This window comes from Neolamprologus brichardi, unplaced genomic scaffold (assembly GCF_056152115.1).
Source record: "Neolamprologus brichardi isolate AB-2024 unplaced genomic scaffold, ASM5615211v1 NODE_ptg000032l+_length_1147064_cov_1, whole genome shotgun sequence".
In the NCBI taxonomy this organism is placed as follows: Eukaryota; Metazoa; Chordata; class Actinopteri; order Cichliformes; family Cichlidae; genus Neolamprologus; species Neolamprologus brichardi.
The window spans coordinates 26,371-45,109 of NW_028270039.1; the positions used below are offsets into that span (position 1 = coordinate 26,371).

An 18,739-nucleotide genomic window follows, 5' to 3' on the forward strand; every position below is an offset into this window, starting at 1 on the left:
TTTGCACTTAGAATAGAACAGAATAGAATAGAATAGAATAGAATAGAATAATCCTTTAATTGTGCCACAAGGGGAGATTTGGTTGTAACAGCAGCCAAAAGGACACATATACAAACAAACAGCACACAGGACAGAAACACATTTCTTTCACATATTTACATCGAGGACAATAGTTACCACAGTACTGTACTGTTATTAGATAAATACAGATAAGAGGCCAACCTGGTTGTCGTGTGAATCGGTTGATAAAATAGTGAAAGTTACAGATGTAAACATCTGTTTGTTGGGAGCAGCTCTGATCGTGCAGTCTGAAGCTGCAGGGAAGAAGGACCTGCAGAAACGCTCCTTCATGCATCGAGGATGCAGCAGTCGGTCACTGCAGCAGCTCTGCAGCAACATCTACATGCATGTAAATGTTGGGAGACTCTGTCCATCAGAGATGTTATTTTGTCCAGAGTCCTTCTGTCTCCCACCACCTGCACTGGGTCCAGGGTGCATCCCAGCACAGAGCTGGCCTTCCTCATGAGTTTATCCAACCTCTTCCTCTCAGCTGCCGATAAACTGCTGCTCCAACATACAACACGTGTTCCTGTAGCTCCTGATAAGCCTGGTTCATGATAATAGTTCAGCTCTTAGCTGCTGTGTTATCAGACTTTATCTCTTTTCTACTCGTTTCTCCTCAGTAAAGTTTTCCTTGGTTAATTTCATTGTAACTGGGTCCAGTTGTCCCTTAATGGGTCACTGCAAATATCGCTTTTATTTTTCTTCTGATTGAGACAAACGTGTGAATCTCGTGCTGCGACCTTTTCACTCATTGAGTCTGAACAGTGTGTGAGACAGGACCACGTCATCAAGACACCGAATGATGAGATTTCCTCTGGACTACTGATCTTCACCTCACCTTCATACGTCCCCATCAAAGGTTTAAAACCACTTAAAAATGATATTTTTCATGGTTGGATCTCAACAAGGTTCCAAGTAGAGCTTCAACAACAACAAGAAGAAACGGAGGGAGACGAAACATTGTTTCAAGCATTTATTAGAAACAAAGCTCAAAGTGAAACAGGCTGTTTTACAGCTGATCAGGAGTGTAGGACCACAGAAAAACATAAACCCCCTAAAACAGTATATATACATCTGTGCAGGAGGCCGCGGGGCGGAGCCAGGACACGCTGGAGAGGTGGATGATGGGTGGATGTGTAGTGTGTTGTTGATGGTGAATAATAATGACTGAAAAACAAATCAAGCTGTTGCTATGAACAAGTGAAAACTGTATTTTTCACAGACATGAACTGAGAGTGTGAAACTCTCAACCTTGTGATTGTCTGGAACCAGTAAGTGTTGTTCTGCAGACTGGAACACACTGGAGTCTCGAGCTGATAACAGCATTGAGGCTGTGGGGACGGTTCCCACAGGACATCCTGTTGGCCTGAGCTCGTTACAGACGTCTGACAGAATGTTCTAGAGAAGGTCACAATGATGCTGATGCCCCCGGGGGGGGGATACTCAGCTGGAGTGAATAAGACGGTACGACGTAAGTGCTCCTGTCAAGTCACGGTTGATTTACTTTGAGCAGATGATCTTTCAGGGAAATTCTTTTGTACCAGCAGCTGAAATGATCAGTCGTTGTTATTATTGGTGTTTTATATTCTTCTTATATTCAGAGTGGCGGGGATGCTGGAGCCGGTCCCAGCTCCCAGTTACACTCTGGACCACAGCACACAGACTGCACTGATGGCCCTGCTACGTGCCTAGCCTTGGATTTCGCCGCCTCATCAGCAGCGAATTGTGAATCTTGTTGCACACGTGTGAACTCAGGAGCACGGCTACAGGAACACTGTCAGGGCCGAGCAGCTGTTTGGCCTTCAGCTGCTGATAAATTTGTCCTTTTGTTCCGTGTCACCAGTCAGGGATGATGAAGAGGCAGCGAAAGAGAAAAACATCCCTCAAATCTGAGGATTGTTTTTGATAAAGGCTTCGCCCATAATTTCATTTTTGTTCCCTTGAGGTTGCCAGACTACAGCCTGGTGTGTGGATGAAACACTACGTTTAAACTTCACATTAGTTTAATATTCTATCAGAAATGTGGCCACAAATATCGCTTCCTGTTCAAGAACGGCACAAAAGTGCTGAAGCTGCAGGTGACAATCACTTGGCCTCACTTCAGCCTTTTATTCGATTTTTATTAGTTGACAGATTTTGTGTCAGCGCTGCTGTGGCGTCAGCAGAATCATCTGCAGCTCAGCCTGACAAAGGACACGACTGTGGACCAGCTGAGGTCCTTTAACATGTGTGACGCTCTGTTGTGGCCGGTGCGTCCTGGATGCTGTGACAAGCAGCAGGTTGAGGCTCGCAGATGCACTGATCCACAAAGCAGGTGATGCTGTGGAGCCGGACTCTAAAGGTGCTGTTGAAGACGTGGATGTTGTCCAAGATGAGGAGATGCTGAAAAGTATCCCCCACCCACTCTGTGACGTGCTGCCGGTCACAGGAGCAGCTCAGCGTCATGTTTCTCCTTAACGTAAAACAATGGACCAAGTCGTTTAGTACTTTTACTTTTATTAAGGTCTTTGATTTTTTCCCTTGATGTTATTGTCACACACCCGCCCCACAGATGTACATATAGTCCAGGATGACAGAAGCGTGTGTGCAGTTTGATGTGAGGCGACAGTAACGGCGTTTCACTGATGCAGAGACGCGCCGCCCTTCAGACGTTATTTCATTTGAACTAAAAGTCCGACAGCGTCCTGAGACGCCGTCTGCAGTGTGAACTCAGCGTGTCCTCTCCGTTACTTCAGCAGGTGCCTCAGCTGGTCCTGCAGGTTTCTCGAGTGCTCCACACTGGAGGACAGAGGAGCAGAACCGAGCTTACTGCTGAGAAATGCTCCAGCTGTGTCTCTAAAGCATGAACAGCTGTGGTCACACTTACTTCTTCTGAATGGCCTCCTGCCTTAGACACAGAGACAGAGACACTTTACAGCAACCAGTTTAAGCAAAAGCCAGCAGGTTTCATACATGAAAGAGACGAGAGCTACTTACTGGTACTGCAGATGTGTGGTGATGATGGACATTTTTCTCAGGCTCTGCGAGAGATGAAGAGAACGAGCACACACACAGTTTTGGACCTCAGCGAACACCAAGTGTAAAATTGTTTTTGAGGATTTTCTTTCTCCAATAATGACGCACACTTCACGTGATTCCTCTGACCTATCAGAAGACTACTCACATCCTCAGAGTGCAGGATAGCATCCTCCTGAATCACCATGCTTCTTGCTGCTTGACCGAGAAGCTGAGAGAGAAGCAACACAATCGTGACGATTATTTCATCAGTACTTCAACTGAATAAACGAACCTTTATCACCATAGTAACATCTCACAGATGTTTGTTTTGTCGCAGAAATATCAGGACAGCCGTCTGCAGTTGGAAACCTTAACCACTCATTGACCCTGCGACAGGCGGGCAGCGCGTCCAGGCTACACAGCCTGTCGCCCTGTGACAGCTGAGCAACTGTGGAAAACTCCACACCCACAGCACATTTAACAGAAAATCCTAAAATCAGGGAAACTCCTTCGGAAAAGGACAGCAGGGTTTTGTTCACTAGGGCTATAAATAAGTCTGTTTATTCCACATTACATTGTATTCTGGGATTTGTATCTCCTGCTGGGATCAAACTGGAGATCAGGCTCAGACCCACTGGGTCGTGTTAGTGTGGGACCACAAGAGTCTGTTTGTTTAATATATTGATGTGAAAGATTTGGTTAAAAAAACAAAATTAAAGCAGACGTCAGCTGTGCAGACGCACACTAACAATCGTGACTTACACGTTTTAACAGAGGCCTGGTTTCCCAGGAAAACTTTTAGAAACAGATCTGTTAGGAAGCTTCGTTGATCTTAACTTCACAACAAAACAAGATTCACTCGTCCGTGTGTTCGATGAATATCACAAACCTGACTTCCTACTATTATCACAAAGCTGCTTTAAAACAAAGCTGCCCACGTACCTGGAGGAGTCACTGAGATAACTACACTGTGGCAACGCGCACACACTGACCTGCCACCAGTCCAAAGACATGTGACGTGTAAACACTACGTTCACATGGCGCTTTCACATGAAACATCTGCTTTATGTTCTTTCATTACAGATGTTTCTAGTAACAGACGCGTCACATTTATGAACATTTAGAATTGAAAACACAGAGTTCATACAGGACAGTAAATGTCTCTGCAGCTCAAAACTGCCACAAAGCTGCAAACCAGCAACAGAAGACTGTGTGTGTTCATAAAGAAGACCACGAGTGACCGAGTGAAGCGTGCGCTGCAGCAGGTCAGTGCCCAAAGCATCAGGATGGCCCCAAACTTCTTCCCTCAGGCCATTTGGACTGTTAACAAACACCAATCTGAGCCTTCATCACTCACACACGGTCGATTCAGCCTTTTCTTCCAAGCATTTACAGCTTGTTCTCCCACATGTTCTTTTCTCTTGTTGTTGTATGTTTCTCCTTTTTGCCGTTTATATTAATCAGATTTCATCGGCACAGTTGGTGTACATGTACATCTATTCTTCTATACAGATCTGCTGATTCATGTTAATGTCAGTGATGTGTTCATCATCCCAGCAACATCCGCTGCTTCCTGCTTTAAACGTTAAACCTAATAATCCTCAACTTCCTACACATGTTACTTTTAATCAGCAGGGTTTTCAGTACAATACACACACGTGCGTTTAAATGAAGTCAGGACACCACGTGTAGAATTTGCCAGAACAACAACTGTCAGCAGTTCACATCTGAAACATCTGGCGCCACAACTCCAGCTGTCAGAGCAGCTGTCCACTCGTTTGTGTTTGATTAATAAACAATGATCAGCTACAGTAACGCGTTTATTATAGCAGCGCTCGTCTTTTGGTGGATTTGATTTTCTTTGTCAAATATTGAACATAACAGTCTGAATCCTTCCAGCATACACACTGGTCTAGTCCGTTCCTGTAGTGTTTCCGTTAGCTAACAGTGGGCTTTCCATTAGCTAGTTGCTCAAAGCAGACGCTAAAAATCACTAAACTTGAGTTAAAACCACTTGCGTGGCGATACCTCCTGACTGCGGGATCCTTTTAGCACTTGACGTGTCAGCGCGATAACATCCCCGCTGCAGGAGCCCACTTTATCGGATAACAAGCCTTTGACAGACTGTCCGAACCGCGGCTGGGAATCAGCTGAAGCCATTTTTCTGTTTTGGCCAGCGATGGTGCGCGGGAAGGGACAAACGACACAGCAACGAGTTCTGTAGATTAGATAGCGCTCCGGTGCAGACGCGCAGTCTGGCTGTGTGCAAAATAAACTCCGTGTGTTTCTTTCTCACTTGCCTGTAATGCAGTAAAATCATTTTGCGACTCCATTCTGTTCATCTACTTTATTACTGACACGTTTTCAGACGCGTGACGCTGATTAAAGTTGTACAACATCCGGGTTTAAAATGAAACTGTGGTCACATCATCCAACTTACTGCAAATCAAACTAGGAATGCTACAAAGCAACACACACTCCCCCACAAATTAACTTCGTGCATTCGGCGTTTTCCTGCGTGGTTCCCATAAATGAATTGTGCAAAAATACCGCACGCCTTTAATTAGCTAACTGGGTCTTCTTTATGATGTCCTGCACATGCGCGTACTCGCTCATTAAACTGACGTAATACTCACTCTACTAAGTAACTAAGTCGTTTCACACTGTTTCCTGTGTGTGCCTTTGTCTTGTTTTCTATATATTTCCTTTGTTTGCTATTTATTTATTTTACTTTTTCACTCCTGCACAGTTGGTGTGGAGCTCCTGTAATTTCTGTGTACATGTACAAAGTCAATAAATGGCTATTTTATTCTATTCTGTTCTATTCTGTTCTGTTTTATTCTATTCTGTTCTATTCTGTTCTGTTCTGTTCTGTTCTGTTCTGTTTTATTCTATTCTGTTCTATTCTGTTCTGTTCTGTTTTATTCTGTTTTATTCTGTTCTGTTCTGTTTTGTTCTGTTCTGTTTTATTCTATTCTGTTCTATTCTGTTTTATTCTGTTTTATTCTGTTCTGTTCTGTTTTATTCTATTCTGTTCTATTCTGTTCTGTTCTGTTCTGTTTTATTCTGTTTTATTCTGTTCTGTTCTGTTTTATTCTATTCTGTTCTATTCTGTTCTGTTCTGTTCTGTTTTATTCTGTTTTATTCTGTTCTGTTCTGTTTTGTTCTGTTCTGTTTTGTTCTGACTGATCATCTTATCTTGTTTGAGTTGTCACAGTCCTAAAGATTCAAGGACCTGGCCTTGAAGTTGCTGCATAAAAGCAGCGCTCCGCAGTGGTCGGGAGACCTTGAACAGATATTTCCTGGGATGTTTCGGCTCTGTTGAACCAAGCGCCTCTGTCACTGATATGGCTTGGTTTTGGTGTCTGTGTGTGTTCATGGCGGTGGGCCTCACTTTGTTAGCGCTGCAGTTCAAGTTCAGGATGTCAGCACACGGTTCCAGGGAGCCGCCACACCTCCCTGCACTACCGCTGATTGGCAGCCTGCTGAGCCTGCAGAGTGAATTACAGCCGCATGTGCTTTTCAAAGAACTGCAGGTAAAATACGGACAAACATACTCGCTGATGATGGGCTCCCACAGCGTGATTGTCATCAACCAGCATGTGCACGCCAAAGAAGTCTTGCTCAAGAAGGGAAAGACGTTTGCAGGAAGACCTCGAACTGTGGGTATAACTCTCTCCTAAATGTCCTGTTCTGTTTGGTCGTTTTTTGGTTTTCATTCATGTCGTGTTTGTGATGAAGGTAACTACAGATATTCTGACTAGAGATGGGAAGGACATTGCATTTGGAGACTACAGTGCTACGTGGAAGTTCCACAGGAAGATAGTCCACGCAGCCCTGTGCATGTTTGGAGAAGGCTCTGCCTCTATTGAGAAGACCAGTGAGTACAGTTCACTCCTCTAGTTTGATACCACTCTCTCATGTGAGACTGCGCGTGGCAGGCAGCTCAGCAGCAATAAATCCCAACAAGCAGACACACTCGTTTAAACGAACACACGGGGCGACTTTTTTACTCTTCAAAGCAATTAAGCATAAATTTAAGTTAAAGAGAATCTGATCCGACGATCAGTCAGCAGGTGGAAAGGACCTGTTTTTACAACGTGATTAGTCATTCTACTGTTCTATTCTATTCTATTCTACTCTATTCTACTCTATTCTACTCTATTCTACTCTACTCTATTCTATTCTACTCTATTCTACTCTATTCTATTCTACTCTATTCTATTCTACTCTATTCTATTCTACTCTATTCTACTCTACTCTATTCTATTCTATTCTATTCTATGCTATTCTACTCTACTCTATTCTATTCTACTCTACTCTATTCTACTCTACTCTATTCTATTCTACTCTATTCTATTCTATTCTATGCTATTCTACTCTACTCTATTCTACTCTATTCTATTCTACTCTACTCTATTCTACTCTACTCTATTCTATTCTACTCTACTCTATTCTACTCTATTCTATTCTACTCTACTCTACTCTATTCTACTCTACTCTATTCTATTCTATTCTATTCTACTCTACTCTATTCTATTCTACTCTAGTACAATGAAAATAATAAAGAGAAACAATAAAGTTTATTTATATAGAGCCAGCTCACAACAAAGGTTTGGCAACAGTAGGAAACTCTGTGTCCATGTGTGCGTGTGTGTGTCCATGTGTGCGTGTGTGCGTGTGTGTGTGTGTCCGTGTGTGTGTGTGTGTGTGTGTGTGTGTGTGTGTGTGTGTGTGTGCGTGTGTGTACAGAGAGATGCAGTCATATCTGCTGTATGATGAGTATCTAAGGTAATCTTCTGTGTTGCCCAGTTTGTGCAGAGGCCCAGTTTCTGTGCTCTGTGCTGTCAGAGGCAGCAGACGTGGGGCTGGCCCTGGATCTCGCTCCTGAGCTGACTCGCGCCGTCACCAACGTTATCTGTTCTCTCTGCTTCAACTCGTCCTACTGCCGAGGCGACTCGGAGTTTGAGACGATGCTGCAGTACAGCCAGGGCATCGTGGACACTGTGGCCAAAGACAGCCTGGTGGACATTTTCCCCTGGCTGCAGGTAAGCAGCAACAATCAGACCACAGTGTAAATGTAGCGATCAACAGAAAGATAAAGGCCGCCTCGTTGTGTTAGTGGGATCACTGCCACTCTGGTGTTTCTTACAATTTATGGTGGAAGAATGTGACGAGTGTCTGATCCACATTTGCAGTGCATGTTTATAAGGATCCTGGCACGATCGAGCTCTCGCAGCACATTTTGAGCGATGAGGAAGAAGGTTGGACCGTGATGTTCATCAGGCTGTTTTTGTCTTTATCACAGATCTTTCCTAATGCAGACCTACGTCTCCTGAAACACTGCGTTTCCGTCAGAGACGAACTTCTGCAGAAGAAATTTGATGAACACAAGGTAACCCTGTAACCACAGGGCCATTAGTGTTTGAAGTTTAAAGGTAGTGTACAGTACAAACTGCTCTTTTAGTGACGTGTCCAGTACCTTATATCACATACTTGGTTCCTTTCATTTGTACAAATGCATCGGCAACGTTTGAGGCAGAAGAATCACAGTGTTGTAGCAGCGCTGTGATCCTGTGCAGCTGTGAGACGGAGGACATCATAACACAGAGACATGCTTGACGACAGCGGTCACATTAGGTTGCTATGCTAAACAAATACAAAGCCTTCTGCACACTGCACGCTGACGTGTTGCTCCCTCACAGGTGGATTACAACGACCACGTGCAGAGAGACTTGATAGACGCTCTGCTGAGAGCCAAGCGCAGTGCGGAGAACAACAACACATCAGAGATAAGTGCAGAGTCCGTGGGCCTGAGTGATGACCACATTCTCATGACAGTGGGAGACATCTTTGGCGCTGGCGTGGAAACCACTACCACTGTGCTCAAATGGGCCGTAGCGTACCTCATTCATCACCCAGAGGTAAGGCTCGATCAGCAGCAGTGTTTCCACGAGGTGCGTGGCGTGGCTTTCTCCTCCTCTCTGTCTGATGGGCAGGTGGTCTAAAACATGTTTAAAACTCTGAATCTAATTAAGTTTAAGCATCTTTTTACAAACTATACCTATGCAACATCATCAACACACACAAAGTATGAAGCGCCTTGAGGCGTCTTTTGTTGTGATTTGGCGCTATATAAATAAAATTGAATTGAATTGAATTGAACAAAGTCATTAATAAAGTCAGTTGTTGCCAAGAAAACCACAGCTGATGGTGGCTGCAGCTGATCAGGTTACTCACCTGCCCGCAGTGTGAATGTGAAAGAACACATATAAAACATGCCTCACAGCACATAAGTGATGGTAATCTTGAATTTAAAATATTGTTGCTCACCTTTAAAATTATAAATAATTTAGCCCCTCGTTATCTTGCAGATCTTCTTAGTCTACATGTCCCTGGGCGAGCCCTCAGGTCTTCAGCCCAATTACTCCTGGCTCAGCCTGGATCTAGACTTAAATCTAGGGGTGACCGTGCTTTTGCCCTGGTTGCACTGAATCTGTGGAACAACCTTCCTATCGCTATCCGTGCGTCAGACTCCGTTTTATCTTTTAAATCCCGTTTAAAAACTCATTTATTCAACATAGCTTTTCCATCTAGTCCCTGTTTTATATTTGGTTCAATTTCTTCTTTATGTACTTTATCTTTTAGCTATAGCTGTTCTTAGTAACTTTGTTCTTATATTCCCTTTTATTGTTGTATAATTAGTGCCCTTAACCTGATGACATATGTGGTACTTTGTTAATAGTCTTTTATTTATTGTCTTAATTTTCCTGTTTTTATTGTAAAGCACTTTGGTGTACTGCTGGTCTTTTAAATGTGCTATACGAATAAAGTTGTATTGTATTGTAATCTTAACTTGTGTAGTATAAAACATGCCCTTTATTCCCTTAATGTCCAACTTGCAGTGTCCACTCTGCAGCAGCCATTGGGAATAATATTTTTATTGATTCTAATCAAATGCAACAGAGAAAATGTGTGAATCCTGAGTGTGTGAAGCTCTTAAAGAGCATCTCCGTTGCACAATGACACTACTGGTTCATGTTTAGGTGCAAAGACGTATCCAGGATGAGCTGGACAGGACGGTGGGTGACAGCCGCTCTCCTAAACTCACCGACAGAGGCAGCCTGCCCTATCTGGAGGCCACCATTAGGGAAGTATTACGGATTCGGCCCGTGGCACCTCTACTCATCCCCCACGTGGCTCTCTGTGACACCAGGTACAGCGATGCTCACTGAGTTCACCCTTCACGAACAACACACCCATCTAATAAAGCCATGTTGACACAGCAGAGGTGACTGCTGTGCGTCAATCTGTGAAACGTGACCAGGCTGTGTGTTAGCATCTGATCTGGAATCTTCTGTTTCTGAATGAAGTCTTAAAAACACATTTACCTGATGCACAAACACCGTTGTCAATCCCATGAGTGAACTGTGAGCTCTTGTTTCTGCAGCATTGGAAGTTTCACAGTGAGGAGGGGAACTCGAGTCATCATCAACCTGTGGGCTCTGCACCATGATGAGAAGGAGTGGAAGAACCCAGAGTGGTTTGACCCCGGTGAGAGCAAACATCTGTCCACAGTTTAATGTCCAGTTCCGGAAACTGATTTTATTCTCTGAGGCAAAAGTTTGGTTTTTTCCCTCAGTCAAGGATGATTAATGGAGATAGAAAGGCATCCACTGTCTCTGGCTGCTATCATTGTCATACTTAAGTAAATACACCATAACAGTGACATCAGTGCTTTGAATTGTATGTTAAAGACCCGACAAACACCCTGTTTTTGATCGTTTTTGGGACAGAAGAAGTCACCTGGATGAGTGACGAAATGTTTCTCCCACTAAACAAATGTCCAGATGAACAGAATCAACCGTTGGGGATTTACTCACCTGGATTATTGAGCATCAACGATAGTTTTTGGACTTTCAAATTCTCCAAGGAATCTGAAAGTCCAAGGAGAAAGGACTCTAATAGCAGCAAGTCAGGAAAACCAGGAAAACCTCACCTTAGGGGATAGCTGGAGTCTTGTTCCTGTTTGATTCACTGCCACTGTTTTATACATGAAATCCTGCATATGTATACAGGATGGATCTGACAGTTGTGTTAGTTTAGCTTCTGTGACCATCACAGCTGTGAACTTAAACCTGTTGTTATTGCTCTGCAGGCCGGTTCTTGAACAGTGACGGCACAGGACCGACGATCCCATCGCCCAGCTACCTGCCCTTTGGTGCTGGGCTGAGAGTGTGTCTGGGTGAGGCCTTGGCCAAGATGGAGCTCTTCCTCTTCCTGTCCTGGATCCTGCAGCGCTTCACTCTGTCCGTCCCACCAGGCCACGGTCTGCCCAGTCTGGAGGGAAAGTTCGGAGTGGTCCTGCAGCCAGCCAAGTACAAGGTGAACGCCACAATCAGACCAGACTGGGCAAGACACAAGTGCCAGGCAGAATAGTCCTGTGGCTGTGAATACGCACGCACCATCGAGAAGGAAAGCGAGCTCGCAGCTCTGGACGCTTTTATGTGACATGAAGTCTTATTTTTCTGAAATGTAACAAGGATGTACATCCTCTTCACATTTCAGTCAAAATGTGTGAAAAACTGTGTTTAGGCCGTGAATGTATATAGCATAACAATTAGAGAGCAAACACATGCAGCTCGCAGGCTGAGAGAACACCAGACTATTATTTCTAAAGCCTCGTTACACTTCCAGCTAACATCAATGAACCTACGTTACTGTCGTTGAAATGCCAAAACTCTAACAGCAATGCTTTGTTCATTTAAAAAACCACATCACAGATCAAACGTTATGTAGTGAAGAAATGAGAACAGAGAATCCCGTCTGAGCTGTGTGAAGAAACTGATGTGGCAGACGGTCACAGCTGCAGTAAAGATGCTTCTTTTGTCCTTGTCTTTCTTTCAAACTGACATGTGACTGTAAGTAATGTGAGATGTTGCTAATCCATATCTTTGTTTTGCTGCTTTTTTGCTTTTATTTGGCAAAAGAATAAAAACATGAAAAATGCCTGTTTGTGCTGTTTTTGTGTGTGGCAGACAAACCAAATCCTTATGAATGTATAAATGTTATCAAGACAGTAGAGGAAGTGCTGAGCTCGCACTGCCAGCAGGCTGCTGCACTCAGTGTCGACCACTAACAAAACCATCTCAAACTTTAAACCTCGTGGTTTTTAGATAGAAACAGGCTCTTGTACGGCTGTGTGATGGACCGAGCAGTGAAGGAAACTTAGGCACAGGTTAAAGTCCAAAAAAATGATTTTTTATTTAACCCAAAAACATAATTAGTTATATCATGCAAAAAGAATCAAAATCTTGGGCCCATAAAAGAGGTCAAACTAACAGAACTCTCCTCAAAGTTGACAACACTGCTGATAACTCAAACAAACTGACCTCACTTAACGAGACGAAGGGGAAACTTAAATAGTGGCTGATCAGCCCACAAAAACAGGAGAAACACAAAACCTAACTAAACCAAACATAATGAACTCCAATCCCCCCCCCCCCCCCCCCCCCCCCCCCCCCCCCCATGGTCCCGAGTTATGGCATGAACCAATTTGCAGTCTTCCTTTAAAGCTGGCTCCGCCCCTTTTCCACCTCTTGGCTCCTTAATCAAGGGACTGGAACAGCTGCAACTAACTCAGAAAACAAAAGATTAATCATACATAACAGTGTAAACTAAAATGTGCGCACTTATTTTAGAATGCACTGTTATGTGGATATGTGAATGAACTCTAAACAAAACCAGTTATTTATTGTCCTGTAAACTAACTCCTATATTTAAAGACAAATGTGAATGTGATGTTACTTATAAGCCTCCACACTAACATGGTGGGTGTTACCACTGTGTGGCTGTAAGTGCAGCCATCACAGACTGTGTGTGCATTGTGGGCGGCTCTTGTACAGCTCTGTATGTTAATATCTTTTGGGCGTGCCTTGTAGGCGGGGCTTCTGTGTGCCTTGTGGGCGGGTGTTATACAGCTGTATGTGTTTGGTCATTACAGATGTCTTATTCCCCAAACTGGTGCTTATCGTTTTATATTCTGTTGGGTTTCATCACACGCTCTTCTAAGATTTTCTGACACCAGCAGCACAGACACTTGCTGTCCTAATGTAGCTACCACCAGCTCGCCTACACGGCTAGGACGCCTCAGAGCATCTGTTGGTTGTCCAATAGAAAGCCTCCATTTTGATGTAAAATAGGTCTAAATATTCCCACCTGATCATTCAGGTTGATCTTCAGTACTAACAGATCCTGTTCTTCACACAGGTTGTTAAAGTGGGCAGAAAGAGGACGGCTCTCAAAGATTGTTGCTGGGCACCTCAAAATCAAAATGACAACTACAACAGGAAGTGAAGTGTGATGTTTGTTCATGGACAAACTGGTCATTCCAAGCATTCAGTGCCATTTGAGTCCTCATGACAGAACCGAGTATATTTTGTATAAAAGTGGGCCATTGCTCATGTCTGAAAGCTCGTCCTACACTATCCCCCCCCCCCACAACGTAATCATATGTATCCAAAATTAGTTACTTTTACAATAATCACTGATTTTTTAGTACAAGTAAAGTTAATAAGCCATGTTCCCAATCATCTTTGTTCAAATCCTTTTGCAAGAAATGTATCTTCATGACTTTAATCATTTTATTAAAAGATTGATCATTTTAAATAAAATTTCTAAAATGAATATGAAACTTTTCCAAACTTTTCCAGACTGAGGCCTCAGTGTGTAGCTGTCCACACCCCAACCACACCTCACCTCACAGTAAATAATCATTTCCCATACTGCCAGTATAAATATACACAGTATACTGCATCACTACAATATACATGTTTTACACACTCCTTTTGTTGTTGACATTTACAGGCTGTCCAGTAGGTGTCCTACTAGAGCAAATGAAGCTTCAAGAAGCTTTGTGCTGGGGTGAACCAATTGGATGAAAAGCTTCAGTGCTTCATGAAGCTTCATCTGCCCATCACTACCAATAATGGGCACGTGAGCATCAGAACTAGACCGTGGAACAATGGGAAGTGTCCCGGTTGGACGAATGACCTGGCAGGGTGCTTGTGCATGACTTCCCTGGGGAATACCCGGCACCAGGATGCCCTATGGGAAAAAGGCAAGCCGGCAGAGCCAGTGCCAGTTTGCTACTGGGAAACCTTGGGTTTTGTCCATGAGGATGCTATTCTGACACATACCCTGCACCTGAGCATTGTTGCAGACTGGGTCACGGGTTCAGGACAGGTGGCAGGCTCGGTACTGAGGCATCTATCCTACATTCACCAATTTGTTGTGTTTGTATCAAACACTGAGAACTTTGTTTTAAGCAAAACTGCTCACATCTCACTCTTACAGTTCTTTCTTTTTCTACACTGTGATAGTAGAGATGACACGATACCACTTTTTTATGTCCGATACGATATCATAAATTTGGATATCTGCCGGTACCGATATGAATCCGATATAGTGTTTTTTAATCAATGAAACGTTTTTTTAATATCTTGCTGCATTTTGTATAAGTTTATACTCAAGTTTAAATAAATAACAACACTAAAGCTATTCTGTTATACCTGTATGTAAAAAATACACTGCACCCAAAATATTTCATAGTTCAGCAACACTGATCAATCTAATAAAGTTAAACCTGCTCCATCCTCCCTATTCTGGTATTTTAAAGAGTACTTAGCAGAAATATTAAGCAACCTAACTAACAGGGTTGCAAACTCCCAGCAAAAAAAAAATAGGGAACCACCCCACACCCTCCACCTCATGATGCTTAATCAATGTAATCAAATTTAATTTGATGCAGGGGGGAAAAAATGCACAGAATTAAATTATTTTTCAAGAATAATTAAATAGATTCAACATCTTTCTTCTACAGAACTGCAGACTGCACAGATGGTACCCAAAGGAAAAAGTACTACAGCTTACTAGGGTATGTTAGACTTAACAGTTACTATATACAGTAATGGACTTCTATACATTTTACATCAGATTAAAACTTTGGGTGTAAGATTCAGATAATTATTTATTAAAAGCTCGACATTTTAAATGAGAATAAGAAAGAAAAGTATGTCTTTGTGCCCCCTTTTGCCTGTTCATGCCCTATCGGCCCCCCTGGCTAAACTTTGCTAGATCCGCCCCTGCACAGTTACGTCAGCTGTAGAAAAAGATCCTGGTGTAGAAATAATATTAAATAAATTCTAACTACAGCTGATCAAGCTTAAACGTGCTGCTGTTGTTCAGCCGCTGGTTTCCTCTTTCTGGGGCAAAGTGAGACAAAAACAAAGAAGAGAGACGATCAGCTGATCATTGATCACTTTATGATTGAAGCAGCAGCAGGAGAGAGAGAGAGAGAGAGAGAGGCAGTCGCTCCATATATCTGTTGTTAAGCTTTACAAACATTCAGAGATGAACTTACACACTTGCTTTACTTCTCTCTGGGAAAACTTCCTCGGAGATGAAATGCTGGTTTGGTAGGACGCTCCAAATACACACAGCCGCTCTATCACGTGACCACACTGCTGCGACGTGCTGCGGTTATGAGCCGAGTTACGCCGTGTAGCAAGTTTTGTGAGGTGCTTTTTTGATATTTAATGGATCGGATTACATTTTTTATTTCTCTCCGATATCCGATCCAGTAATATACGTCAGTATCGGACAGATACCGATACGTAATATCGGATCGGTCCATCTCTATGTGATAGACGCACATAAAACTAAAAATACACACCATCATCGGAGGATAAGGTTCACTGCTCAGATTAAACTGACGAGTCAGGTTTGGGGTTCCCTCGGGCGTTACACCCCACGCAGCCTGAGGCTCGAGTGAGGCTGTGTGCTAAAGAGCAGGAGGACAAGAAAAAGAAAATGCTGTGATGTGTCCTAAAGGGACCATCGAACACGAAACCCTTTCAGTTGGTTTGTCTGTAACTGTGATTTGATCAAGATGAGAACTATTGATATCAACACTTCACCGAGTCCTTTTGATTCCTCAGAGGCCTCCGATGGAAGACAAAGCACTGCTCATAGACCATTCAACACTTTATTTCTCTTTCACATCACTTCTAGCAGGGAGATGCGTCCTGCATCACACGTTGCCGTGACAGTAAGTTTCCACTGCAAGATGCTTCCCTCTTATCTGCTGCTCTACAGGCAAACATGGGCGAGAGTCTACGACTGACTTATTATTCAGGGCTGTGTCCACTTCTATATGTGGTCGTTTGGATTAATGTCAGATTAATAGAAGGCACAGTAATAAAGCACTTCAGGTAAGATCATTCCAACAGAACACAATCAAGAATAAATCGAGTAATAATGACGAGATCCTGGCATTTTACAGGCTTCACAGATGGTTTTTACTATATTAGCTAATAACATAAACCAATGTAAAAAATACCGTATTGTATTTGAATGATCCTTACTTTGAAGACACCATCATAACAGTTTGTTGTTTCTTTGTTCACTTGGTGTTGGATGTAATGATGCCCACAAAGAGTACATGTTTGATATGTTCACTGCTGTTCGTTTCATTTAAGGCATAGATAATCCTCATCTATGCTAACACAATATTCACGTGTCATGCTCACATTTCCATTGGACCCATGTAACTTTTGAACTACGACCCACAGTAACAGGTTCAGTTTCTGCAGTGCAGAGATGGTCAAAGCTTCTGGGTTTGACTAAGTAAAGAATGCAGCTATCCTGGTGTGGAAACAGCTGTGTCAAGGATGAAAAAGCTCCGTATGGCAGAACGCTGCTGCAGGACTGCTCTCCCGTCCCTACAGGACATTTACGTCAGGAGATGCTGGACTAGAGCGACTCGTCCCATCCCAGCATCGAAATCAGGCAGAAGGTTCTGCACCATCCGAACAAGAACAGAGAGGCTCAAGTTTTTATCCTCAGGCCATTCGTGTGTTGAATCCCCCCCCCCCCCCCCAATCATCTTTAAGTGACTGAGACAGGACTCGTTACCATTCTCATCATCCTGATCCTTCTGGCTTCGCTACAGCACAAGACACTTTAACACCCTCCTCACGCAGTGTACACAAGCTGTGAATTTCCAGATTGTTTTATTTTATTTATATGTATATAATGTACATAACTCACCCACTCGCTGCACATAATGTCCTCCTTGTATATAAAGTTCGGTCTGTCACAGTGGAGGAGCGTATCAGGTCACGTTTCACTGCGTGTTACACCTGTATAACCGTGCACGCCACAAATAAAGAATCTTGAATTAGCCTAAACCTGCATTCTTTATGATGGCCAGCAGGGGGAGACTCCACTGTTGCACACAGGCGTATGGTTGCAAAGATTGATTACATTTTTTATTTCTCTCCGATATCCGATCCAGTAATTTACGTCAGTATCGGACCGATACCGATACGTAATATCGGATCGGTCCATCTCTAGTTCAAACCAGAGTACTCATATTTCAACTGAAGAGTTAAAAAAAGCAGACTCGGTACTCAAACAGTGACAAAATAAAAATCTGAATATTCTTCAGAGGTAAAAATCAAGCAGCAAACAAACATAAATAACAAACACAAGACTGCAAATACATGAAGAACAAACAAACAGAACTGCTGTTCCTGAAGAGGCTGAAACCTGCTCATGAACAAACCAGTATTGGAAACATTTCATGTCTGCATTTGGAAAATGATCTCCAAAATCACCACCAACAAAAAATACTAATGTCCAAACTTTTTGTACCGAGCTGCACATGTTTCTGACACAACAAGGTGAATATTTGTGTAACTCTAAATCCTAAATGATGGAGACGAGACAGATGTGGACAATCCTGGTGACAGCATCTACACACAAACACTGTTCACATAGTTATCATCTGTTACCATCACAGCAAAGACACTCAGTGGTGCGACACAGGTGGTGCACAAACCTGCTTCATTGTCTAAACACACGTAAGTTCAAACAATAATGTCAGATTTGGCTACTGTTCAAATGTGCAGCTCAGTTTTCTCCAAACAAACCACATTAATGTTACAGGTTCCCAAAACACTCTTATCACAATCACATGGAAAACCAGAAAGTGTCCACACAGTGTCCTCAAAGCGCACTGTGCGCTGTCAGTGCTGTGTGCTGCACAACAACATTCAATATTTAGTATTTACTGTAATGTACACTTAGCTAGATTAACACGATGGTCGTGTGTTTATCATGTTGGTCTTTTTTCTCTCACTCTCCCTCTCTTTCTCCCAGCCATGTCTATCCCGTCTGTAACAGCTGAAAATCAAATCAAATAAATAACAACAAAGGTCGATGAAATGGACCCATACGGCGAGGCCGTGATGATCCACTTGGTAAAGTAAATCCGTCGGGTATCTTTGTTGGCCTTCAGAACCAAACGGGACAAAAAAGCCTTTTATCATGCCTCCCTGTGTCGATCTTCATTGTGCAGCACCTCTGTCGACATTCGTTGTTTTAAATGTGCTATAAAAACACATTGACTTAGACTATGATGGCAGAGCTTACAGCAGAATACGTGTGTGATATTTAACTGATGTCTGTTCCAGCGACTCATCAGAACTTTGATTTTTGCTGCTGTTACAGGACAAAGTGCCTGAAACCCTGGAGAGAAACACCTGTGAAGCAAAAACATCTGTTTGTGCATCCATGCAGCCTCTTCTGCTGATTCAGTTCACACTTGTTGCCAGAT

General features: G+C 43.1%; 2 protein-coding genes across 2 annotated transcripts; one reads left to right on the forward strand and one right to left on the reverse strand.

Moving 5' to 3' along the window:
* Positions 1-1,562: 1,562 nt before the first annotated feature.
* Positions 1,563-5,247, reverse strand: borcs7 (BLOC-1 related complex subunit 7). The gene is made up of 5 exons (XM_006807076.3): positions 5,089-5,247; positions 3,227-3,289; positions 3,040-3,083; positions 2,930-2,950; positions 1,563-2,841 (listed from the first exon to the last, which is right to left on the reverse strand). Exons 1-5 carry the CDS (start codon positions 5,218-5,220, stop codon positions 2,790-2,792), a joined length of 312 nt encoding a protein of 103 aa, XP_006807139.1. The 5' UTR covers positions 5,221-5,247; the 3' UTR covers positions 1,563-2,789.
* A 1,102-nt stretch (positions 5,248-6,349) lies between these two features.
* On the forward strand, positions 6,350-12,069 carry cyp17a1 (cytochrome P450, family 17, subfamily A, polypeptide 1). Its single transcript, XM_087836982.1, has 8 exons — positions 6,350-6,722; positions 6,802-6,940; positions 7,873-8,108; positions 8,369-8,455; positions 8,766-8,984; positions 10,107-10,276; positions 10,511-10,614; positions 11,219-12,069. Exons 1-8 carry the CDS (start codon positions 6,408-6,410, stop codon positions 11,497-11,499), a joined length of 1,551 nt encoding a protein of 516 aa, XP_087693108.1. The 5' UTR covers positions 6,350-6,407; the 3' UTR covers positions 11,500-12,069.
* The last annotated feature ends 6,670 nt before the right edge of the window (positions 12,070-18,739 follow it).